Below are 27,904 nucleotides of genomic sequence, written 5' to 3'. Positions count from 1 at the left end.
CTCGGCTCCGGTTGGTCCACCGGAAAAGAAACGAACGGTTTTCGAAAGGCGGCGGATCTTTCTTCTTCGTGGAATTGATTCCTCGTGGGCCCGATGCGGGAACGACCGAAGTAACGGCTGCGGATAGTTATCGAACGGTTCGAGAACGGGGAAACGACGAGCAAGAGTGCAACCATGCGTCGCTGCACCGAGAAACGTCACAGATCACGCTGGACGAACTCTTGAGCGGGATCGCAAGACGTGTCGCAGCTGCGGGGACATTTCACCTAGCGTTATTTCAACGATTACCTCGACGAGCACACTGGGTCGTGCTCGAGTGAATATGAACATGACTCTCGTCCGAAATACGTTCAAAGGTGAGTCACTCTTTTCTCTTTTTCTTTATCCATCTTGCTCGGTCGCTATCTCTCTCTCTCTCTCTCTCTCTCTCTCTCTCTCTCTCTCTCTGTCTCTCGCTCGCTCGCTCGCTCGCTCATAACCTGTACGCGTGTGCATCCAAAACGTTCCTTCGTTTCTCGCGGTACGCGCCTCCAGCGCTTGCGCACTGCCACACAGACAATCGTTATTTCATTAACCGCTCTCTTATTTCGACACTGCGGAGTTTTCCTACGGTTTTAGTGGTCCACAAACGTGTTTCTAGGGTTATGGTTCGGTACCTGTCCGGACTAGAAAGTTTTTTCAGGTTGGTTCGAGTTTGATTGAAGGTTGGGGTGAAGGGGGTTGGAGGATTTTGTCGGAGGCGGTACTTTTTGAAGCCACACGTGCGCACCTGTGCCCAGTGGCGCGAACTCGCGGATTTTTCAATTTTCCTTCCTCATTTGTTTAACCCTTTGTCGTATTTTAACGAAGCAGGAAGCAGATGAAGCGATGGAGATATTGAACAATGTCGAACAAATATGAATGTGACACGCTTCTTTTTAGATTGAATATTATGTCTGCCCTTTAATGATTTTAATAGAGGAGAAGTCATGTATTGCGACATCTGCAATTTAAAAATTTTTTCAACAATTTTAAATTTCATCCACCCAATTTCGCTATGAATGCATACAGATCCTTAGTCTAGTAATCAATATTTAAGCATTCAAATAAATGTACTCTCTTTTACGACATTTTTCGGAATGAAGACGTTTTTTAATCACTGTAACTATAAAGAAAATGTAGCGACGAGGGGTTAATAACTGTGCAGCGGTTCTTTATCAATTTTTAGGGTAATTTATCTGGTGTTCGAGACTGATAACTGTGGATTTTATGCATTTATGACAAAAACGGGTGGATGTAAATTAGAACAGAAAAAACATTCAGACAAAACATAAAGAAATGTTGATATGGTGCCTGCGTCTTGCACAAACAAATTAATTTTTATTTTTGTGTTCGCCCAATTGATTACTAGAATTAACCTATTGAAGTTTTCGTGGTCGGACCTGTCCAGGACCGTGTCCCGATCGTTTCTCTGTCTCGCGTGGAATCTCTCGATTAGTGGACGCTGCACTTTGACCGCGCGGATTGCGTTTGAAGAACGTAAATTCCGTGCATCACGATGACGGTATCGGTTACTTACATATTGTACTTTATCGGTGTCGTATCGTCGACGATAGAATTGTTCGTTTTTGGGCCTCGTTCTCTCGAGTCGCAGCCACCCACACGTGATTCCTGCGTGCTCTCCGTAAATAGAGTAAACTGTACAATTATTGGCACCCTAAGCTAAAATCGTAGTAAAAATCTTTTTATCTTTTTTTGAAATGTTTGAACGAGCTTAACTTGCTATTGTTATAAGCCATAAGCTAATTGAGATTTTTCAGTCATAAATCTTAGATTACTTGGAAGACAAATAGTACAGTTATTGACACAGCATGTCTCATTAATTGGCATTGAAGAACTGAATAGGAATTATTATTATCGGGAATTATAATTTTTATCAAGTGTATCTCCGTTCGTTTTTAAGGGTAAGTCATCGTACTCATCATCAGTATTTTTAAGTTCGATATCTCTATCAGTCTTTAAGGCTGCACACACAATTTTCATTTTCTTCTGCGAGGACGAACTTTCTTTAGATCTTTTAGCATTGTGTTTTCCTTTCCATTTCTTTCTTCCACCGTTTTTTTGGCCATGCCAATTTGAACTGCGTCTATAGCCTGAAGTAAATCTGCCTCAGTGTATTTTTTAGTATATTCTATAATATAAAGAATATGAGTGATTTGCGCAAGTAGGTAAATAAATAGTACCAACGATTAACTCTCTAATTTCCATTGCAATGATTGGCACTTTATTATCCTATAGCGATTGACCCCTTTATTGTACAATAATTGGCAGTGCCAAGAAATGATAAGAAGACTTGTTTTGTTTTAAAGATCCAAAGCATGAATCTTTCTGTAGTACAGTCCGAAATTAAGTCATAAAGCGATAAAGTATACTTCCTCGTAACGAAAATTTAACAAAACACTGTTTACACTGCACTGTGATCATCCGTCGGTCTTACTGGATGTCCTCCAGCGTTGCTAACAGTCATATGCGGAATTCTGTTATGAAAACTTACAACGTTGCTTTGGAATATAAATAAGGAGTAATATAAAATGATTTTCTATACCAGGAATTCTTAATATTTGCCGTTTACATCAAAAGTGCCAATATGTAACTATGTACTGCAGTGCCAGCAATAGTACAGTTTGCCCTACCTCTTCGTAAATACAGCCGTTCGCGATGCGCGCGAACGCGTTGGAGCACGCCCGAATACGCGTTGCATTTTAACGCGTGCGGTGGTTTCGGGCATGCGCCTCCACTTGGCGAAAATATAGCCAGTTTTTAGCAAACCAACGTGTTCGAGCTGATCGTCCGAAATGTATTCGATCCTCCCTATCACACAGTTCTCGTCAACTGAAAGATTCTTTACAATAACAATGATACCATCATTGATTTTTATGTTCCGCGCATAAAAATATCCGCAGTTCACTTGTAACTGATTTGGAGATTCGTTAGCATAACTGAAATTGGCATTATCGATCGCAGCTTCCGGGTGCAAGCTTATCCAAAAGAAGTTTTATCGCAGCGTTTCGCCAGCGTTGCAACTGATCATAGTTATCAGTATCCAGGCCAACGGGGAAGCGAAGCGTTGGGATGAATTTTGGACGCTGCTACATAACTTCTATTAACCTTCTCTCTGTGTAAATTTCAAATGCGCAAAGTGGGATCTAATAAAATCATATTTTCAGTGGCAGTGGAGCCTTTATAGATCTGAAATACATAAAAATCGAATTAAATTCTGTGGAATTTTATCATCTATGATAGAATTTTTTGTCAATTTTTGGAAGCCATAAACGCCTAAAGATTCGCGGTCCAATGACAGTTAACTCGTAGTTCTTGCAACCCGTGCAGAAAATCTTTATTCTGCATAAAGATTCGCAGCGTAACGTCGATCCGTGAACCAAGGGTGCGTCGTAAACCGTTCGCGGAACGCATCAAACGGATTGTCCGCCCACGTGCACCGACTTTAGTATCGGGGTTTTAGCCGCGAAAGTATTTTTTACTCATCGGGATTTATAGGGTCTTGCGATTTCCCGTCGATCGTCAGTACGTTTGTTCTTTATCGGTGGAACGTGTCGGCGCCGCGCCGCGTCACCTAACAACGATCCCCGGACCCGGTTTCCGTGATTCACGGATGCGTATAGTCCGTCTCGATGAACTTTAGACTCGTGCCTGCTCTGTTCCGCTTTCGTGTCTTCGAAAAGAAATTCTCGAGCCGAGCCGCGCGACCAGACTCTCGTTTTAGAGCGTTTTAGAGCGTTTTAGAGCGTTTCAGAGCGGAAAATCGCGGCTCCTTTCGATTCGGGACTGTACTCCTGCGTGTTGCGCGAAACAATGGAACACTAGACCTTATTTTCGACTCGGTTTGCAAACTTGTTCGTGCAACTTCCCGTTTTCACGATGATTCCTTATTTTGCATGTAAAGATCAGCAATCTGTAATTGGGATCACCGTGTCGATTCGTGGTCGACGAGGCCAAGATCAACCGTTCACACTCGAGTCAACAAGATAGAATCGATACGGGAGCACCAGTGTCGGGGGCATTATTGAACAACGGGACGGAGATGGTGCGAAAATATTTGCCGATCGGACGTTCCCGAGGCGGCGAAAACCGCGGGTTCTATTTTTGCGATATCAGGTGGGACGTCGCGACGCCCTCCCTCCCACCATTCTCGCGAAAGAATATCGCGGAGGAGGATTCGCGACGACCACTCGATCGATTCGCAGCTCGCGATGAATCGCGAGGCCGTAACTCAATCGCTCCCGGCTTCTCTTTAATCGATTTTCCGGTAAATATTTACTCAACTGCTCGCTGACCGGTGTCCGGGGACTTGATCCTGTTAATGGACTGGAGCAGTGCAGGAATTCGAAAGAAACTAGGGGAGTCGATTCTGATGATCGCGAGCGGATCGGTCGTTGAATTAATTATAGATACATATGTTGGTTGATGTGAATCGATGGCGTTTCATTGTCAGATATGTCGGTATCTAATCAATTAGTGCAAAGGGTTAAAAATTTTTGAATGAATTCCTACCTATTCGATAGAAACGGCCCACTGTGCAATGCAACTGCGTCCGCGGTTGGTACAGTGGCTCTTTCATCTTTTCCGCGGAACGTGGTGAGCCTTATCTGTCGAGGAAGAACAATATAGCCGGTTCGCGGTTCGCGTGTGTAGAATACACTTTCTCGCGCACAGGCTAGATAAAAGAAGCCCACGAATCGGGCCAGGGAATTCGACGCGACCGGAGAGGAAAACGAGCGACGCACGGCGAAGATTTATTTCGAGACCGATGAATTTCGCAAACCAATCGATATACGATTCATAGGACTCTGGGACTTTCTTGGCACGGTCTTAAAACAGCCTGCACGAGTTCTGTGCGAAGCGACGCGACGCGACGCGACGGAGCGTCGACACGTTCCTTTGCGGGACGGGCTGATTTCGAATTTTCTTTGGAATCTGTTAAAGTCACTGTACTTTTGTACATTCCTATAACCCGGCGTTAATTTCGTTGTTCCGCAACTGCTATACCCAGTGTCCTTAACATACACGCTCGCCTGTATTTGCGAACTTCCCAAACACGACAGACGACAAAAGAGTAATTAACTGTGTTCGGCGGCACGCGGTCGCCCCGTGTGTTTGCTCGGCTGTTTCATTTTAGTTTGTACCCAGACGCGTTGTTCCCGGTCTCCTGCGCTTCGAATTAACTTCCACTTGTTTCTCCGGCTCCTCCAGCTCCTCCAGCTCCTCCAGCTCCTGGCCGCGGAATTTGTTTAATTAAATAGTTTTTTAATATCTCCGGCCAACTCATTACAATCTGAAATCGGCGACGCGTGATAACGCGCGGATTCATTAAAACTTTTGCTCGGCCGACTTTCGCGTCCGACTGCGACGCGTTCGCACATTCTCGCGATGGCCGACCGGTTTATGCGAGTATGGCCGCGAAATTGGTTCGAGAAAAATTGGTCTCGATGAAATTCTTTAACAATATAAAGAATGAACTTCTGCGAGTTTTCCTTTTTTCTCCAAAAAGAAAGATTTGATTGCCCGATTAGAAAAATGCCTACAAAGACCTTCAGAGTATGGCAGAAGACAGAGATCGAGTATTAAAAAGCCGGAAGTTACTGCTCCAAGGAGCTTCCAGGCAATATAAAGACATATCAAACAGTTATTACGCCATTCGTGCGTATCTCAGATCACGTCCAAGCACATAATCATACCAGTATCTCGTAATTGTAGGCAATAAGCATTGTTTCTGGCAAAGAATCGTGCTCGATGAATCAGTGGCGGTCCGGAATACGATTTCGAACGACTTGTTACGATTTTCCAGTACCGTGTCGATGGAGTAGGATACGTGTAGTGTTTTCCTCGGTGTGAAACGAAGACGCGGTTTTCGAGCGTTTCTCTCGAATTAATCAACGAAGTTGATGCGGCCGATTGCTCGGCATTTAGCCTGCGACCAATTGGCGCGCGCGTTTCATTGATTGGCTGGTGCTTGCGCATAATACCGCGGAATAAAAGTGCCATTCGCGTTCAATCCCGAACATTGTCGAAGATTTACGTTTGCCGCCTCTTCGGCCGCGTCGTTTTCCGAATGATCTTCCCCTGTTGCCAGAACCGTAAACGCTGCTTCGTGTTCGAGCGATCCTAATCTGATGCCATAACCTCCCAGAAACTCGAGGAACGCATTGAGAAACAGAAGATAAATTACATCGGAGCATTCTCTGTACACTGTACACGTTAGGTAGCGCAATTTATTTTTATTCGCTTGTCATCGATTTCACGAAGACTGCCGGTGTTAACGAACACGCAGTTCACAGCAAGACAAACAAATTACACCAAGGTGATGATTTTTATTCGATCGGGATTCCACCGGCCGCTACATTTGCAACGATTGATCGATAACAAAAATAATTCGGCCGCCGTAAAGAACACAAAGAGTGTGGATTCGCAAAACAAGAAAAATAACCCATCGATTCTTCCGACCGAGTGTTTCTGCTTTTCAACAGCGAACCTTCCTACCTCTCAGCAACGCGCACCGTTTTTCACCGGGTCTGTGGTGGGGCACTCGCGAATAAAAATAAAATACACGGCGGGTCGCTGCGATTCGCACGCGTCGCGTCTCTTCGACGATACGATCAAAACCCCATTCAGTAGGAAGTCGGTTTGGTAAGCCGACGTAACGTCACCGTTAAAACTGTTTTTATCCGCGAATAGTCCCCGCGTGTTATTTTGCACTTTCCGTGGGCTACGATTTTTTCGCTTTCGAGCCTCCTCTCACGAAGGAATCGGTCTTTCGAATCTTTCTTTTATTGACCCACTGAAATCTATTACAGCATCATTTCAGCTTTAACAATTATACATTAGGCTTGCAGTCAGTGTATATTGACAGTCTTAATAACCGTTAGAGACGTAGTTTGTAATCGTTTAAAAACTGGAAGATAAATTCGCAGGCTTTAACATTTTGTTCTGCAAAGAAAATGTCCGCTTTTAATGGTAGAAAACACTTAATTTTACGCAGCTTATTTACTAATTTAATTCTTTGGGAATCATATAGACGTCGCTGCCATAGAACATGATCCAAAGTCCTCGGAGTCATAATTACACTTGCAATTAGGATCATTGACAATATTTACTCGATACAGAGAGGCAGCGAGATTGCACTCCGGTCAAGAAATACTTTTCTTAAAAAATTATTTGTGTTTTCGAGTGGCCAGCCAAGATCTTCACTCAAAATTATTGAAAATTGTTGGGGACATCTTGACAAAACAGTATTAAAAAATTGTCTAAATATTTACCAAACCGAATGATTAAAGTCGTTAGCTGTAAAGGACGTCCTAGAAAATATTGAGCATTGATTTTTATTTGTCTATAAATACTTTTTTTTCGCATGTGAAAGTTTCTCTGAACGCCGCGCGCCGTGTCGTTGCGAAACGGACTCAAAGGAGCAACGCAGTCTATCTGAGCAGACGTTTCCTGAGATTATCATATGAAATAATATGTAGCGTGTCGATTGCCCGCGGAAAGTGGGCAGCCTTTAGGCACGAGATCTGGTCAATTGTCACGAGAGCTTCTAGGAAATCCGAGAAATCTCGGTTGCTTTCCGGGCGAGGTTTGAATTTCGAACAAGTCCACCCTTTCATGGCCTCCGAGGGATCATTCCTTCCTGAAAATCGATCTATTTAGATTCGACGTTCCTTATCGGGAGGGACAATGCAACTTTGTAAGCAGATACACAAATAGGAAACAAGGAAGAAGAAGGGTCGCCTGGGCGATCAAATTCCTCGCGATCAAAACACGAAACGTTTCATTGCCCCAGTGCCATATCATTATCTTATCGCGGCGTAGGAAGGATGTTGCAAAACACGCGAATACATATACACATACGCTGACGATCCATTTTCGCGCGATCGTGAATGTTCGACACGCAACACGTCCTGCGTTATCCTGTCACTGATTTCATCCTGATTTCATCAAAATTCAAAATTGATTTAGAACAGTGACGTGAATGAGCGCGTCACAGTAGCATTTAGCTCGCACAGCTTCCGGAAACGGGTTGAAACGATTTTTCATCGGCGAACAGTTGCGCGGCCGATGAAAATCAGCCCTTGGGAAGTCACATTGTAGTTTCATCGTTGCGGAAGATGGCGGCCGCGCCCTATCAAGCTCAATGACCTCCTCTACAAATCGTTTACTTCTCGCGCGGTACCGGCACGTTGCGGCGTCAGCCGGATCGCCGCACCGCGCGCCGGCTGCGTCGGCGTCGTATCTTCGGCGCCGCGCCGCGCCGCGCCGTGCGAACAAGCCTTTATGCCTTGATCCACCGTTCTACGAGTGACGTAAGCTCGATCATCTCTCTTTTTTTTCCACCTCCGGTCGTTGAAGGTGCCTACCAGCCGACCCACTGGCAATGGGATCAAGTTCACCGCGTTACGTGCTCGCACGTTCGGTGAAATCAAACGACTACGATCGGGAAGATTTCAGGAAATTAGTTGGCCTGGACTCTAACGTGAGAAAACTTCCCAGGAGAGAGCCCAGGTCAGAAAACGGCGTGGAGGTGCCATAAAATCATCCCTACCGATCCGTCAAGGACGAACAACGACGGGAGGTCTGCGGGTGGTCCGATGCTCCTGATGCACAAGGACTCGGTGATGCGTCGTCATTTAAGGCGGTAGACTTGTTTCCAGAATTGCAAGGGTGCGGGATGCGCGTTCTCACTTCTCAGCGTCTTATTCCGTACCGTAATTTGCGTTTTTTAGCTATTTTCATAGCTATACGCTGCCGAATAGAGCAAATTACACCTCGTAAACGAGAAGATAGGACTTTTGAGGGCGACAGCGCCCTAGATCGATCTTGTATCTAGCGTTTTGACTACTAAAAACCCCCATTTTTTGTATTATCGAGAATTGAGAACGCGAATCCCGCACCCTTGCAATCCTGGGCACGAGTCCACCGCCTTAATACGGATGTTTTGTAACGAAACAGTTCTGGATAAAGCTGGAAATCCAAGAATTGTTGCGCTGACGCATCTGCGGTTGCAACGTAATGTACAGACTACGGATTTTTATGCATTTATAAAGAAATTGGCTAGGTGAAATATAAAGCAGTGAGAAATTAGAAAAGTCTGAAAATACCGTTATGTGTTGCTTTCAAGTGTAGAAAACTGTTAGGGGATGAAATGAATTTTTATTTAACTCCTGCTGTGCCCACAATCGCTGTTGAACATTTTTATTTTGCATAAAGGACGCGAGTACATAGAATAAAACATAAAACCGATCTGGGTTGATAGAAATGCTTTGATTTTCGAATTAAAATTGCTTCGAGATTCCAAAAGGGTTAATTAGAAAAGAATATCCTTGACCAGGATGATCTTTTCACGAATAAGCGTCCCTGCGCTTGCAAGTACAAAATGGACGCGGTTTAATCACGAGCGGCGACCAAGACGACCAACGTAGCCACCGCCGCGAACGAATTTCAGATTGCGTGATATCACTTGCAATTTGCTATGCTCGTTTCAGCATTCCACTGACGTCATTGGTGGCGCATCCCCTTCCCTCGAGGACAGCACGAAAGATTCGCATCTGCACACAGCCTTCGTAACTTGGACGTTAACCTTTGCTCGAGATATTGTCCGTTCTATGTAGCTGGAGGACTGATCCACCCTTCTCACAGACACCGCCGCGCCGTGCCGCGCCGTCTTCTCTCGGTGACAAAGTGGATTCGATACTAACTGTGTGTGTTCGCGCGGCAAGCATAAACGGACCTTTTCTCAAATCAGATCGTCAACACACCGCCTCTCATTTTTATTCCAAACTGTTCTTGTTCGGTTGAAATCCTGATTTTCGAAAATAAGAGATGTACTTTGTGAAAATAGGGGCTCGCGAGAACAGGGAAAACCCGGCGGAAAAAGAAAATGGAAGTCTTGCGAGCGGAGAGCACACATACATATACATAATCTGCTCGTGCCGAGACTCGTGCACCACGAGGCGAACTTTGCTCGCGGTGTACTCCGATAAAACGTCGAAATGGGTCAGAGCCGTGACCTTTTCTGCCTTCCTACGTGCCGTGGCGAGGATGTATAGCCGTGTCATGGATCTACGTTGGATTCGACGTTGCCTTTAAACGCCGACATATACTCCGTGATCGTCGCGCGACGATAATACATAGGTCGCTTTCGATCACGTTGCGACGGACATTACGAAACCCAAAGCAATTACGTCTGTACCGCTAATAAACCGTTTCCATCGGGAAAATTGGAATCTTGATCTAGGAGAGAGACTGGTTCACAGTTCACACGTGTCATCCAGGTGACCGACACGGGGTTAACAGGTCTCTCTGGACCCGAACAGACCGAACATGAGAGATTAGGCTTCATGGTCGGTCAATTTGTTTTACGACCACCGGGTTTTTGCGACTCGGCATCCGGCACACGGGCACCACGTGCGCCAGGTCTACGAAAAGACGTTTTCCCGGCCATAAATCTTCTCGGCACTCGAAACCTGAGACAACGGTGTAGATTTTTAGTCACAAACTTCCACCGTAACAGCCCAGCCCCGGTTTCGTCCTGTCTAACATAACAGTTTCGAAAAGAATTGAGAGATTTTATCCATGCTGTATTTTATTAAAAATTTAGAGAAAAAAAATGAAAAATGTGAAGATTTTTAAGAATTTCATAAAAATTACTACGCCGGAAGTATTTATTATTTTCGAGCAAAAATTTGCATGGATCGAGTTTAAAGGTTGACTATGACATTGTAAACAGATCCAGATCGTATTTGTATCAGTGTTCTTTTCACTTTACTGAGATACGGGGGAAGATCATGTGGTTTCGCGGTAACGAAAAAGCGAATACCCTCTCGAAACAGATGAAACGCTCGAACTCGAGAATCACTTGGTCCCCGCGATCCTTTATCGTCGAAGTGGAAGCGTTTCCTCTTAAAAGACGAACGCCACGTGCTAGAGAGACATGTGTTACGGGACGAGTCGATATAAAAGGCGAAAACACACGTCGTGGTGCAGAAATCTTCGACGGCGTGTGACTCACGTCGAAATTTTATACTGTCCGGCGATTTGCCAAATGTCGAATCGTCGCGTCGCTTCTCCTCGGGTTAAACGTTGCTTCTTCGATTCTTCAACCCCCTTTCCTCTCTTTCATTTCACTCCAGCTTGTATAATTATGGGCACATACATGTAATGATTCAAAGTTGAATTTAGATTTAAACATAATGATTGAAAGTTGAATCTGAATTTAGATTTTAATATAATGATAGAAAGTTGGGTTTGAATTTAGGATTAAATATATGCCGATAATTAGGAAAGTGGTCTGCTAAATATATGAATGTTATGTCTTTCTTTTAAGACAAAATAAAGTTCAACTGTTTTGCGATCAATATTTTCAGCGTCAAAGTAAACGTACAGTGAACCACGAAAGTATTTGAACGCACTTTAAAACAGTATAACTTTTTTGAAAACCAAACAAAAAACATTTTGAAAAAGTTGCAATTGCTTGTAACTAGTATAACCGTGAAGAAAAATCGTACGGCGAGGGGTTAACAATTTAATCGAGTGGGTTTTCCGTTGATTCAATTTTTCAGCAATGTCGCGAAATTCGCTGGCAGTTGGTGGTCGGTGTAAAATCCGCGTTAACGTTAACATGGCCAGTTAACCATGAGACAGGTTTCCAGCTCGAGGAACTGTTCGGTTTCGTATCGATTGCTCGTTACGAGGTGACTACTCGTGGCTGAGGTCGCCGCGTGTTTCAGTTCACAGAGGTGTGCGAATTCGCTCGTCCGAATCGTTCCGCGATACCGATTGGTTAACTAATTTCGTCTGATGCAATTCACGAGAGAGAGAGAGAGAGAGGGAGAGAGAATCGCGGACGACGATACACCCGAATCAGCGGAACCGTTTCCCGTGGCCGAGAGAGCATTCTCCCTCTCTCTCTCTCTTTCTCTCTGAAGAGAGAGAGGGAGAGGGAAGCCGCGGTCTTGTTCCCGGAATCGAATCGCGTGCAACGAACACTGAGATTTCGTTGATCGGTGAGAGGATAAACGGCCGAAGAGGACTCACCTAAATTGAATAGGTACCCACGCTTATTTTCGGACCAAGTAAACCAACGAATCGGTCGAGCCACTTCGTAGGCCATTTTTCCGAGAATTTTCCTCCGCACGAATTTCTCACGAACATTGTTAACCCTCGCAAGGTAATCGCAAGGTAATCGCAAGATAATCAATCGAAATATTATCCAAACAATTTTCTTTCCTCTTCGGATATTATCTCGTTAACGATTAGATTTAGGTCATATGAAGGTCAACACTTTTATACTCGGAATTTGATACTCTATCGATCTATGGTATAAAAAATAGGACATTCCATTTATAAAAATCAAGGTGACCTTCATATCTCCAAAAAAAATTACATAGAAACAAAATTTTACCGTTCAATTTTGTCCTTCAGACATTTGACGCGTATCTTTAAAAACAACAAAGATATTTGCGGTGGCAACGTTAGGTGACTCACCCTGTATATTTTCGAATAATTCCTAAATTATTGATTTAAAATAGAAAATATGGATTTTTCAGGCGTGTCAACATACTATCCGCGCCAATCCGCGCCAATCCGCGCCAATCCGCGGCGACTGTACGATACTTGAATGTTTAGCGATCGATTTGGTCCTCGCGTTCAATTTCAATTTTTATTAACCTTTTCACGGTTGAAGCGAAGTGTGAATGATTATTTGAAGAATAGAAGCACATGAGCGTATCGAAGTACATCTTGAATGTTTCACTTTGGGAATATGTATTTGGTGAATTGCTAAACAGTTCCAGATAAGAGACGTTCAGATAACAGAGGCTTGCTGTTGTATTTGCACTGGAAAAATTTGTAGTCGATATTTTTCCGGTTGTATACCTCGCGAAGAGGCGCTCGGGCTCTTCGCAATTGTATATTTACGAAAGTCGACGGAACGACGTGTAGACCGTGTAGACTGTAGTGGTTCTGTCTTCAATTGGGTTCATGTTCGTTCGCGAAGATATTCGCGTCCCACGTTTCGCGTTGATCGGATCTTAAAGCGGCTTACAAGCAACTTCTCTGCGGCACGGTCCTCGGAAATTTACTTTATTCTCTCCCGAGGCTCGAAGCTCTTTCGCTCGAACTTTTGTTGACCCACTGAGCTCGTGAAACGTGAAAGAAAGCGTTAATGAAGCATTAATTTAACTACCAGAAAACACATTCGTTCACACAACAATTTCTTAATTCAATTGATTAGTTAAGGCGGTAGACTCGTTTCCAGGATTGCAAGGGTGCGGGATTCGCGTTCTCATTTCTCGATAGGGTAAACTACTATTGCTGGCACTGCAGTGTCTGCAGTAGTTATTGCCACTATTGATTTAAAATAATAAAGTTAACTGTTATTTACAAATACAATTTCAATTATTATTTGTATTGACAAAAATAATAAATTAAATTGTATTTTTTTTATAGGCAGCTAGGCCCTCCAGACAGGCCCGACCACTGGCGTATACCTGAAAAGGTTGCTATACCAGACAAAAAACGCGTACGTGTTCATTGTGTATACAAAATACAAGAAATAAGAGAAGACCAAAAACTATTTAATCGACTTCCACCTCAATCCAAATAATAAATAATCTTTTATTTGCAAATAAGAAATAATAAATAGATCACTTTTGGAATTATTTAAATTACTTTTATTTAAATAAAAAGTTTAGTTATTATTTGCAATTAAAATCATACGTTTATTTATTATTTATTATTAAAAAACAATAAAATTTTCCCAACATTGCCCACTGTATTGTATATACACATATGATAAATAGAAAAGTATGTATGTATGATCCCATCGATCTGATTCGGTGGGTCTGTCGCATGTGTTGTCCATCTGTCGGGGGTTGAAGTTGTCGGAGCGCGGTGATTGTAAATTATAATCGGCCGGTTCGGAGCTGATTCGTACGCGTTTATTGTCTGATATAACAACCTTTGCAGGTATGTATACCGCCAGTGATCGGGCGCAACCCGCCCGGAGGGTCTAGCTGTGGACCAGCTAGGCCGCGACTAGCTAGTATTTTATAATAATAAAAGATTCATGACTCGTAAAACTGTTTGATTATGCTAAAAAATCTCTATTAACGTTTACACCTTAGGTTTTCCGATTACGCGCGCGTGTTTCCCATTGAAAGAAAATAAAAATCGCCAAGTTTCGGGCAAATTGACCTGCATACAAATAACAGAATAGTATAACCTATTTCGGGAAAACTGTTTGACACAAGGGACGGATGAGGGTTACATGACGATTTAGTGGAATCGTCGGAACAGCGAGCATCGATCGGGTCCTCCATCATGCTGCATCCCCATAAAATCATCGGAACGCTCGGTGTGGATGCAGCCGCGAACACAGACCGCGGTCTGTTATTACTACGCTATGTATCTGCAGCGAGAGGTGTGAGAGAAGGGCGAAAGGGGACGGTACGGAGGGAAACGCGGGGTTGGCAGCGAAAAAAAAGAGGGTAGACAGAGGCGACAAATAATGATGCACGTGTGGCCCGTGTTTCAGGTTGCAGCGAGGACGAGGCAGCAGGTGTCGTGAACGCGGAGGTGGGCGGAGGTTGCACGGCCGGGGCGCCAACCACAGGAGGTGCTGTTGGAGGTGGTAGCGGGCCAGGTAGCGAAGCTGTCAGTGGTGGTGGTGGTGGTGGTGGTGGTGGTGGTAACGCGGGGGCGGGTGGTAGCGAGGGTGGATCGACGAAACAGGGTGGCGAGAGGTGTCCACAGTGCGGCATCCTCTGCCGGGACGTCCACGTTCTTCAGGTCCATCTCGAGGAGCACAAGACCACCTACGCCATCGACAAGAACGATCTCAACGCTCAGTTCCCCCAAGTGGTGAGTGAAACGAACGTCAAGGACGCGAGGGACACACCGAGACTCCATTGTTCCACCCGGCGTATTATCGATCATGCGCGACCTGCCTACTGTTTCTCACCCCTCCTCCTCCTCCTCCTCCTTCTCCTCTGTATTTACCTTTCTATTATCATTTTCTTCTCCTTCTTTCCTCTGCCACGACCACGTTGCCTGTTTTAGATGATTTCATGATTCCTCGCGCACAGGGCACAGGCCGAATTTCAGTGGCTTGAAGATTTGATGATTTACGGTAAATTGTTGGTACTATCGTGGCTATTGTAGACAAAACGTTGCTTTAATTGTTAACATCCTGTAAGCAATGGCCAGTTGGGGATGACATTGTGTACTCGGCGCAACGAGTACCCATCAAGAACTAACGAAAAGAAAACAAGCACCAAATGACATGTAACAAGTGTTTATTTCTCGGTTTACCTTGACTTATCCTTCGACTGCTGTTATATCAATTATTACTGGACTGCATTTATGCATTTATGGCTTCTAAAATTGTTTTTAAAATGCAAGAATATAGAATATTCTATACATAGAATTTAGTACGTTTTTTATTCATCTCAGAACTATTACCACTGAAAATAAAATTTTATATGACTCCACTTTTTCAAAATTTGCCTAAAGAAATTGAAAATTGCATAAACATCCGCAGTCTAATTATATCACATTTAGTTACCGAATAATACGAAGTTGAAGTCGGACATAGGCTGTTATTCATAACATTTCACAGCCGTACCGTGATTAAGCTCGAAGAATTAGTTCGTGCTGGTAGTCGAGAGTGTGTGGTACATAGTGGTAGTGTTCCAAGATTACTTTGAAATTTCAATCTCCTTTTGTTACCTCGCGTTGTTTACAGCTAGACCGGAACCGCAGCCACGTGGTTGCGTGGGTGCTTCGAATAAAGTAGACTCCACTGCAGCTTTTCGCCTGATTTTCCGATCACTTTTGTGGTCGACGTCTTTGTGAAAAGTAACTGTGGTACAGTTCAGACGAAATTGAGCGCAGTTTAAGTCATCATTTTGCTGGTCATGAACGTGTTGCTGTCAAAATACAGACCGTCTAATAATAATACTTGGCATCAGTGGCGCGATACCCTATGGGCAACTTGGGCAAATGCCTGAGGCCCCAAAGCGAAAGGGGGCCCCGAACATATATCAAGATCCAAATTCTACGGTTTTCCCCGGCGGCCCCGAAATTCTACTTTGCCCAAGGCCCCAACTAGTTATAACGCGCTACTGCTTGGCATCCTTTTAAACGCTCATTCTGCGGAGTGGCTAATTAAAAATCGAATGTATTTATTGTTCCAGTCCTGCAAGGTGTGCAGCAAGACCTTTGCAAACGTCTACCGACTCCAGAGGCACATGATCAGCCATGATGAGAGTGCCGTGCTTCGTAAGTTTAAGTGTCCCAATTGCGAGAAAGCCTTCAAGTTTAAGCATCACCTCAAGGTACTACGAGTGCACCCTTATTTTTCATTTCTCATTCGTACATTGTTTCGTTGATTTCTCTTTCACGGTCTCTCTCTCTCTCTCTCTCTCTCTCTCTCTCACGCAGCACCGCCTGAATCGATTACACATTATAGTTTCTCCTGTAACTCGAACGATTTTCTTTTCAATAGAATTTACGTTCTTTCGTTTCGCTTTTCGATTATACGAACATGCAGCCACGTCTCACTGTTGCACGCCAAAGCTTCAACATTTTGAAAACGTGTCATACCTGTAATAATCCGAAGAGAACTTTAGAATTTTAGGACTTTTTTTACAAAACAGGTACCTGTTAAAATTTGAAGTAATTCTAGTTTCTACTTATTCGTAAATATTTATTAATTTCTGCGTGCAACAATATACGTGACGGTATGCATCGATTGATATACACTTGCATCGAATGAGCTGGTCTGTCCGTTTTCTAGTTCTTAGACATTAGTTACGTTCACATATTGCACCGACACTCGTAAGTTTGGAACGACGAGACCTACAATCAAAATTGTTCGTAGTAAAATATTTTGCGATACCATTTGAATTTCTAAATGAAATAAGCACGTATTCCAGACTCGCGAGAATCGGTGTGCACACACGAACTCGACGATAGAGTGGCCGAAATACTATTGTTCTACGACGGTTCGTTTGTTGGTTGACGCAGGAGCACCTTCGCATCCACAGCGGTGAAAAGCCATTCCAATGCAACAATTGCGGCAAACGTTTCTCTCACTCTGGTTCATACTCGAGTCACATGACGTCGAAGAAGTGCTTGATCGTGAACCTGAAGAAGTCGAGGCACGCGAACGTGACGAGCGTCGATCGCGGCCCGAAAAAAGCGCAACAGCCACTGCCGCCTTTGAGACGCGAGGTCGATTTACTTGCCGCGAACAATAACACTTTCCTCCCCATTCTACCGAAGCTTTCGCCCTCGGACTACCAGGAAATCCAACGAGAAGGAGCAGGTGAGCAGCCCTCTTCAACCACAACCAATCCTCTCCACCGTCCTCTAAAAAGATTCAGTCCTCTACACTCCGAATTTCTTTCAATTTTCAACTTCCTACCGTTTCAAGGTGATTTTGTAGGTCAGGGCTACGACCCCCATATTTGTTTCAATTAATAGAAGAAGAATGCGACTCTCCATTGCAGGTATTTACGACATACCGACGCTCCTGCCTCGAATGATGGCGTTCGGCAGCTACTTCCTGCAGACGTCCCTGGGCAAAATGCTAAATCAGCTGCATTCGAAGAGATTGGACGAGGTAGCCGAGCAATTCGAGTCTCATCGGGAGCTGATGAGCCCATCGACAGCGGATTCCGAAGGGACCGAGGGCACGGAAGGCACGGAAGGCAAAGAATCCCCTGCGCCGACTGATTCTCAGGGTTTGGATGCGGTTCGACGGATCTTGGAAACGGTGAACACCTCGGTGACGAAACAGCTGTTGGAAGCGAACGTGCGGAAACTGTCGACATCACCGGCTACCATGAAGAGGGAGTTCGATGACGATTATCAAGTAATTTCAATCGTTTCATGTTATTTAACATTGTGATTTATAGTAGAAGGGAGGAACGCGGATGATTTAACAGAAGTGTTTTGTAATCGGCCAGGATCAAGATAGCGAAATGTCCAGCGAGATGGCTCACTATCCAGATTGGTCGACGACGGATCAATATGATTCCCAGAGCGAAGGTTTAGCTGCGAAGCTCGAGGACGTAAATCAACCGAGCGCGAAATCGAGCTGCAAGAGGAAAGCCGAAGACAGCTCGGAAGCGGACTCTGAGGACGAGGAGGATGCCACGCAGACACACAACGACAACGGGAGGAGGGTGAGGGCCAGATCGTTGATAGACGACGAGCAATTGGCCGTCCTGAAAGGATACTACGCCATTAATCCTCGGCCTAAGAAGGAGGAGATCATCATGATCGCGAATTACATCAATTTCCCCACTCGAGTCGTACAGGTACATCTGCGGACCATCACAGGGATTCTAACCCGACGCCCAAGTCTAATCCAAACCCGGTTCACCGAGGAAGGTTACTGTAACCCGTTGTAAACCATACTAACCTCGAGGGAAACGGTTTTCATATCCTAGAAGGAATATTAACCGAACGCAATCCGAGCATACTAACGATCTCTTCAACCCAACGTGTGAAATGAGAATGGGAAACATTCGTCCCGAACTCCCGAGCCCATAACAACAGAAAATCAAAAAACCATTCATCAATTTCTTTTATTTTTCGCTCTTTGAATCGGGCGCTTCAAGAACAATACTACATACAGTGAGACCCCGCGTTAAGCGGGGGTTACGTTCCAATAAGTTCGAGCGCTAAATGAAACATTCCAATTCCATTACTACCGCGTAATACTCGAACAGCGTTAAGCGAGGTCTCACTGCATACGTTCTTTCTGCTAATTACCTAAAATATAAATGTCAATAAGTTGTCCTCGTACTACTTAAAATTGATTCGTAAATAAATTCAACTGATCGGCACCAAAGCATAATTTTAAATAAGGAAAGAAGTTGAAAGTTCGTACTGTAAATCCGCTGTTAGTCTGGGTTACAGAGTTTCACGAGTTACAAAGAACCGAAACAGATTCGGGTTCGGTTTTTGATCCCCGAGCGAGACTAGACTAGACGTGCTACTCGTTCTAATAGGAGTTCGTGCGCAGGTATGGTTCCAAAATTCCCGAGCGAGGGATCGACGTGAGTCGAAAATCCCAGCCCTGGTGCCGCTGACGAATCCAGCTAGTCAGATCGTCATCGAGCAACCCTTGGACCTGTCGAAAAAGGAGGCTCTCACGCAGTCAGCGTGCAAGGAGAACGACACCAGTTGGATCAAGATACCGACTTCCTCACCCGACGAGCCAAAGAACGACAACCCCCCGTCGCATAATCCAGACGCGGACGACATGGAGGACTCGCCTCTAGTTATAGACGAAGAGACCACCACCGACTCCGTGGAAACGAAACGCACGGCTCCAACTCCTGCTGGAGAAACTGTTCCGAAGGCAAGTGCATCGAAAATTATTCTCTTGATCCAACCAAGTCAACGCGCATGATCGATGCTTAACTTTCTACCCGTATTGTTCGAGCAGACTCAACCTCAGGCGAACGTGAAGAACGAGAACGAAAATGCGAGTCAATCGGAGGCAACGCCAGCCGCTGAAGTTGAGCAGGGTGTCTTCTTCTGTGATCGGTGTGACAAAACATTTTCCAAGCACAGTTCCCTAGCGAGACACAAATACGAACATTCCGGTAAGTGTTCCGGTAGAATCATCCTCGAGAAATGAAATCCATCGTTGGGAGAACGATTAGGTGGTCGCGTATGAAACGTTGCACACGAAGTGTTTGAACGAAGATGTAGGTATCATTATAATCTCGCGTATGAACAACCTGAAACACATATTTATCATTTGCAATCGAGAAATTCGTCATTTGTTGACAGAATGTGATGATTACAATGGTGCATACCTTGCCCTACGATTTATTTTACGATTCCAGTGATTAATCCTCGAAGCACGGACCTTTTTCGCACTTTAACAATAGAACTTTTTCAGACTTACCTCAGCTTTATTATCAATTTTTCGAAAACACATTTTTGTAAAGCATTTCTTGTAGATATACATTGGTATTTCTATCGTTCCTAATGTGCGATTAATGTTGACTAATTAAATTACGATTTGAATACTCTGGGTCGGAATAGACTCTCGGGCTCCGTCGTCGAAAGGTTAAAACTTGTATTGCAATGTTTAATTCCCTAAAAAAGGAGAAACTTTGTATCTATCGTACGCCTACACGTTTTCCAATAGCTATTAACAAAACCAAAATAGTATTTTCACACTCTGTTCAGAATGTTCATCGCGACACTGACTCGATATCGTAAGGCAAGGAGGTTAATCGATAAATTTGTTTGTTTAAAGTTCCTGTTTCCGAATCAGACATTCTGTATGCAATAATCTAATACATTCTTGATTTCCACTGGTCCCGGAGATTTGTCGATCGATGATCTGCCTTAACAGACTTCTGTCCGTTGTCCGCAGGGCAAAGGCCGTACAAATGTGTAGAGTGCACAAGGGCATTCAAGCACAAGCACCATCTGACCGAACACAAGCGACTGCACAGCGGCGAAAAGCCTTTCCAGTGCTCCAAGTGCCTAAAGCGCTTCTCTCACTCCGGCTCCTACAGCCAGCACATGAATCACCGTTTCTCTTACTGCAAACCGTATAGAGAATAGAAGAACGCTATTTCCGTTAACCCGAAGAACAAGAAGAAAAAGAAGAAGAAGAAGTCAGACGAGAGGACGTAGATTCCTCGCGGGTGTTAAGTTAAGTATGTACGGTCCTCTTCATTCCCATACCGGGACTCGGCATTTAATTTTGCGAAACGAATACCAAATAGGAAAGCAACAAAAAAGAAAACAATGAACAAAAAAGAAAAGAAGATAATAAACGAAACACGTATACCTCGCGACTCGTCGCGCGTGAACATGATTAATAAGGGGTTGGGTGGGTGGGGGGTTAAGGGATCGACAACGATGATGTCGTGATTATGATACTACGATACGTGAAGGAAAGATAAAGGATGCGTGAAACGCAGCCAGAGAACAATTTAGCGCGTTCGAGAGTAAAAATATAGATATTTAGCACGGATAGACGAAGCTGAGAGAAAAGAGAGAAAAATGAATCACGGACGGATGAACGTTACGGCCTCGAAGATGGCGGTGGAAAATGGCGGCTCGAGCGGTGCTCTCGTAGATCGTCCCTCGAGTCGCACGATCGGTCCCAACCTCTCGCCGGGTTCCTCCGAGATAACTGTTATACAGAGAAAAAAAAGTTAGGCGAACAAAAGGGGATCCCGTGCGAGAACTCGTTTTGGGTCGACGAGAGTGTGGAAAATGAAACCAAACAATACGCAACGGTACCAAAAATGCATAATGCAATAATCTATTATATATTATATATAATATACATAATATTTTAGTATTTTTATTAACAAGATTATTATATATACCATGACAATAATAAGGAAACTAATTAACGTACAAATTTGTTAGCCACGTTCGCAAACGGGGCACGCGATATTCTGTCGCGAAATGGCGAAGGGATGAGAGAGTACGTTTTCGAGGATGGTGTACAATATGGTTTTTTTTTTTGTAGCGCGTGTGCGATCGACGACATTCCTTTTCGCGGTCTCGAGATACGCATTGGGTCGAGTTCGGTTCAGTTCTGCGAAGACTGCGGATTGTTTTGCGAATTCCTTTTCTAGAAAACGAAAGAGAGTTACGATTATACGAACACACTTGACGTTCTTCACGAGTCGATCGTATAATTCTTCATCTGAAACGAAACAGAATGTTCTTTGAATTTGTGACTTTGGAAATACGATGAAACGAAAAGACGAGACGAACGATTGGCATTTTTCAAAGTCGGTAGCACGCGTGCAGTTAGATGAGAGACCACGCGCGAGATGATCGAAGAGCACCGAGAATGCAGAATGCGTTTTGGAAAACCAGCTAAACCGGGGGTGGCCAACCTTTTACATTTTTCCTTCTACCTTTTTACGTTGATCGTTGGAGTTGGGAAATAGGGATAGGGGCAGGATCTGTTTCGCTTAGCGGAGGAAAAGGGATAACTCGATCTAAGTTAATTAATTCACGCCAGTTTGAAAGAGACACGCCATTTGCAATGATCGCGAGTTGGCCACCCCTGCGATAAAACAGAGAGCTTAATTGCGAATTCCGATATAAACCGCTGAGAACGAAACGAAACTGAATAGAATCCTTCTCCTAAGATGATTCGCTCGTTTCTCAGGCTCGAGCGGCTTCTTCGCTCGATCCGATCGAGATCCGACCGAATGATCATTATTATTGTAGCGTCGTAATGTTTCTCTGGGCCTTACTTGTCGGTAATCGATGCCATAATCTTTCGATCATCGTGTACTTACTTCGAATTCCGAGTCCTCGTGACGTCGGCGCGGCGGTTAGCGATACGCAACGCGTGATACGTGGCAGATTCTGGATCATTTATAAGCAAATGAGAATAGACAAGGTTCTGTGGTCCGAGTTCAGTTATTTTAGATTGCGTATTTTTCTACATATTTTATTAAATCGATTTGTGAAATGTGTTCGTATTATTATTTTTGTATATTTTATTAAATCGAATGCAAGTTTAGTGATTTTTAACGTTTGAATTGCATCATTTTATATCGTATTATTATTTCTTATTTCTGAGGAGAAATAATATTTGTATCTAATTGTAAGATATTAATATAATGATATTAAAGAATTACAATTGGAAGGGAACGCTTCCTTTGCGATTTCTGTGCAATTTTTATTTTATGGAAAGGGTCGATGCTGAATTTATTATCTAGTTAATAACAATTTCTCTATACGAAGCGGTACTTTTTAAGGGAGGAAAGAATTTCCATGCAATTACTGTGCAATTTTAATTTCGGTGGGAGGGAACGATACCAATTTGATCAACCAGTGAGTGAAAGCTTGTCTACGATTTCTTAAATGTGTTCATTTTAATGTAATAAGAATAAACTCTGAATCACTCCACGTATCACCGTGTCCGAAGGCAGAGGAACGATTAAAGAAAAAAAGATGTCGGTGTAGAAAGAAAGGAAAGAGAGAGAAAGAGAGAGAGAAAGAAAGGTAGGAAAAAGTGTGACGCGTCCTAAAAGAAAAAGTATGCCTTAGACATTCCGTGAGAGTAACGATAATAACGTATCGGTACCGGCGTTATCCGTGCCCCATTTATTTATCCGTTAGAAGAAAAAAGGCCTCTGGTACTTTTCTGTGTCCGCGTGAATGGCATCGAGAACCCTCGCAATAAACTAAATGAAACAGACACGAGCACGCACGCTGATCGAACAATAAAAAAAAATCCGAAAACTCTAGAGTGAAAAAAATAAACGGAAAGAATCAACGATCTGTCGGAGAATGTAATCCCTTCACCGAGATCCGGGCCCCGAATCGTAAACACTAAGTATAATATTAAAATGCTTCCAATAACTGTACTATTAAAATGGCGAAAAACAAAAAAATTGCAAAAGAAAAAATGATTATTACAACAATTTTTATGATTTTATTCGTTCGGACGCGTAGGTAAGCGGTATGATATATATGATATATATTAATCTACAGATCGAATAATACTCGAAGAATGTATTTTATAACGGTTTACGCCTCTTTTTATTTACACGTACCACGAGTGACAAGTGATCTATATAAATAGATATATATATATATATATATATATATATATATATATGTATATCTCTTATATGTATATGTATGTATATGTATATTTACGTGTACGTACGTATATAAATATGCATATATATATATGTGTATATATATTAATAATATATTATATATATTGTTATCGATATAAAAAAAAAGAAATGGGAAGAAATGAGAATAAGGATTGCAGGATACATAGACATATAGAGATAGACTGCGCCGTCTTATGGGCGAGTTGAAGCCCACAATGGCGGCGCGCGGTACAAAGAGTGAGAGAGAGAGCATTAGTCGGGGTCCATAGCGCTCTCTTTCTATATGATGTGTCGACACATCAATTAGAAAGAGAGCGCTATGGACCCCGGCTAATGCTCTCTCTCTCTCGCACGCCGCCATTGTGGGCTTCAGCGCTTCGTTCAGGCCGCGCAGTCTATCTCTATATGTCTATGGCAGGATATGACGATGAGAGCAAAAAAAGGAAAATACTAAAAACGACGACTTATATAAACGGGGGCGAATTAATTGCTGCGCCACGGCGAGTATATTATATATAAATAAGCGTGTAAAGGGAATAATTAAGCAGAGGGGAGAGAATGTTTATAAATGATTAATAATAATAATGATAATGATAATGATAATGATAATGATAATAATAATGCGGCAAAGTGCAGCGTCGCGTTGCATTTTTCCTCCGCGTCTAAGAAGCTCCGGTTATCCGCGACAGGCATCGTGTCCGTACTATTACGTGGGAAATAAGAAAAATAATGGGAATTGTGAATGGGAGAGAGAGGGAGAACACACACTCCATGAAATATGATGCTTAATAATACTCATTTATTATAGTGTTAATAGTTAAGAAATATATTTTTATATTATTATAATATTACGACACGATATATAGTACTAAAATCGGTCGCGTTGCGGTACCGTGAACCCGCGACGAGTCTGTTCCTTGGCTCTTGGTACAGATATACGGGAGATCAATTCAAAGACCTTTTATTTTCCTATGTCTCCGGATTTCATGACTGTCCTGTCACGAGAGAGAGAGAGACTACGTTCCTGTGCAATCGCTTTCGTTAACATCGCCGTTGTTCCTTTTTCCGTTCCGGTTTCTCTGTTCCTTTCCTATTTCGACGATTTCGATCGCGAAACATCACCCAACACGCCACGTGGAACTTCTTTTTACTCGGTTAGAATGACCATTTCAAATGATTTCGTACATTTTTCAATCATCCGTGTTTCGATCCTACATTTTTAATCGTGTACACGGATTTCTTCAACTTCAATTGTTCGTCTAGACTCTGATCATTTCAAACGATTTTGTAAACTCCTTAATCATCTGTGCTGATTCTACATTTTTCAATGTGTACACTGACTTTTAGAAAGCATTTCATCTCTGCTGAAGGCATTGATCGGATACATAGTTTTTAAAGTTTTCGTAATTTTTTAGTAGCCTTCATCCTAGCAAGAAATCTGGTAAAAGCTTTTCGAAAATAATTTTTATTGCTCTACCGAATTCACAGTGACAATAGTTGGTCACTTTCTTCATTGAACCTCCGGACGGGTCTAATTTGACCCAGACAACAACAAAATTTCCATTTCATCAATTTATTCATCAATTTATATATTCTCGAATTCCTTGCCTTTAATTAGCAACACTTATCCCACTTAACTATTGTACATCACCAACAATTTCTCTCGTATACGAACCATTCCCATCACTACCAGCACACCTAATCTCCGCTCTCATAATTTCCTACCACGATTCCTTCACACATTCGAATTCGTTCTCCTTTTCGTTTTCCCACGTGGAAGAAAAACAAAAAGAAAACCTCGATTTTTCTGTACTTTCGAATACTTTCACGACCAACGGGGTTTTTTCGAACATCAGGAAGGAAAAGCAGGAAACTTTTACGAAGACAATACTACATACGTATAAGCGACTATAAAATGAAGGATAAAAGAAGAATATATATATATATATAAATATATATATATATCTATATAAATATAAATATAAAATATAAATATAGATATATTAAAGAATAGAGGATATTTGCTCCGATTCGAGAGTAATTCGCAACCTGCTCGCCTCGATGTATGTACGTATGTATAACTAACTAAAGTAAACACAGACTACAAGCGTAAATAAATAAATAAAAGTAAATAAATAAATAAATAAATAAATAACTTCTTGCCAGCTTTCGCGCCATCGGCACAAACCAGTTATGTCTCCGATATTTCCTAACGAAGAAAGAAATTACGAAAACCTACACACTATCACACGAAAGCTAACGAAAAGAAAAAAAAACATAAACTAAAGAGAATAGGTTTTAAAAAAAAGGGTACTCGTGACGCGCAACGTACGAGACAGATACAATAACGAAAAAAAAGGTGTATAGAAGATGCAAAAAAAGACGACAACAGCGAAAAACTAGGAGAAAGAGTGCGCCAGAGTGAGAGAGAGAGAGAGAGAGAGAGTGAGAGTGCGAGATAAATACGAGAGAAATACGGAAAGGGAAATTGTTAATGATTGTTGATGCAACGATTTAATGAAAACTAAAAAAAAAAATAAATATTGAGCACCGTACGATGCCTTCCGTGAACGACCGAGCTTGCCTAGTTAACCGAGAGAGAAAATAAAGTAGAAAAATTCAACGATCCGATCTCGAGGTGAATTTTCTCGTCGAAAGTAAACGTTACCCCCGTGGATGCAACCATAATCTCTCGTTTCCCCCCTCCGCAAACCTGACAATAATAAATAAACGTGAAACAATGCAAAATCCGCGTTGCGCGAGTTTCTCTCCGTAAGATCGCGTGTGGTAGCGGTTTCCTATTGGCCGGTGGTTCGGCCACGCCCCGTAGGGCGGCGCTTAGACCTCGGGGCGGCGCAACTACCGCGACGTTACGGAGGGAAAGCCGCGTATCTCGTTCTGAAACACGATTTCATTCCGAGATTCCAGACTAGTTTGTGATTCGATCCAGCTGGAAGCGACGCGGGGGTGATCATGTTCGCTTTAAGCTGTACTCGACGAACATCCGGTGGTTTTGCCGTCGAGCTTTCCATGACTACATTATACATGAGCATCCGATTCGTGCGTGTGTGCGTGTAGAAGCTGCGGTATGCCTGTAAACAACGTGCGCGAGGGAAATTCGAAATACTCGGGGAAAGAGAGCGAGCGAGAAATAAAGCAAGATAGGATTATGGCAGGACAATAACGAGAGAGAGAGAGAGAGAGAGAGAGAGAGAGAGCACCGTTTCTTTTAAAGGATGTAGAGCGTAAGCATTATACATACAATAGTTCATACTACGTGATAAGTAGACTGCGGATCTTTATGCAATTAATTAATTACACTTCTGAAAATGTTCAAACAAAAAATTTGACGGAATTTAGCTCCTTACTATTTAATTTGATTCATATACAAATTCTATTGAAAAATCTGAAGTCTGGGGTCTCCTGGGGTCAATTTGCAATTATTAAGATTGTAAAGATGCTTCCCCCCGATGAATTATTTACCAAATTTATTTCTTTGGGTATATGTTATTGGAAAAGTGGCGAAAAATTTCGATAGACACATGCTCGTTATGTTTATAAAATAATGTGAAATAGTTATTTTTCTACAGCTCCGTAAATCTAGCGTTCAAATTGATTTCTGATCTCGAAAGATCCGATCCGATTCGAAATTGTTCTTGGAAAATTGCAAATTGCACAAAGATCCGCTGTCTAGTGATAAAAGTAGACTGCGGATCTTTCTGCAACATAAAGAATGTCCGCGTCGATTTCAAGACACAGAGGCTAAATAAAAATTTCATTCTTCTCTTAATTATTTGATTAAACTGAAAATAATACTCGTTCTCAAATTTTGTTTGAGATTCTCGTACGTCTACTGTATGAAACTTTACGTGGCAATTTTTGTTATAAATCCATAAAATCCGCAGTCTAGATATAAGTGTGACACACATACACACACTCATGGAGACACGGAGATTTTTTGAAGGAGAAAAGAATTATGTGCAGCACTCGCCTCGTGTTGCGTGAGTGCGTGTATGTGTGTACATCTGTGTGGGCGAGCGTGTGGTGGGGGTGTACATAGGTAATACATTCGTAAGGTTACATTTAGAAGCCAGGAATAACGACGTGTAACATTACCGCGGATATTCGGGAGAAGAAATTCGAGCACGGTGGAGGAAAAATAAAATGGTGGGAGACCGGAAGTCGATGGCTGCTTAGTGGTGGCGCGGTGC

General features: G+C 42.9%; 1 protein-coding gene across 1 annotated transcript; it reads left to right on the top strand.

Moving 5' to 3' along the window:
- The first annotated feature begins 221 nt into the window (after positions 1-221).
- Positions 222-22,967, top strand: Zfh1 (Zn finger homeodomain 1). The gene is made up of 9 exons (XM_076440749.1): positions 222-356; positions 14,585-14,910; positions 16,245-16,385; positions 17,077-17,377; positions 17,562-17,926; positions 18,021-18,374; positions 19,085-19,423; positions 19,511-19,670; positions 20,456-22,967. Exons 1-9 carry the CDS (start codon positions 323-325, stop codon positions 20,647-20,649), a joined length of 2,214 nt encoding a protein of 737 aa, XP_076296864.1. The 5' UTR covers positions 222-322; the 3' UTR covers positions 20,650-22,967.
- The last annotated feature ends 4,937 nt before the right edge of the window (positions 22,968-27,904 follow it).

Source organism: Lasioglossum baleicum, chromosome 16, assembly GCF_051020765.1.
Source record: "Lasioglossum baleicum chromosome 16, iyLasBale1, whole genome shotgun sequence".
NCBI classification, from domain to species: Eukaryota; Metazoa; Arthropoda; class Insecta; order Hymenoptera; family Halictidae; genus Lasioglossum; species Lasioglossum baleicum.
The sequence above is the reverse complement of the archived record's forward strand: the minus strand, read 5'-3'. Positions and strand labels throughout refer to the sequence as shown.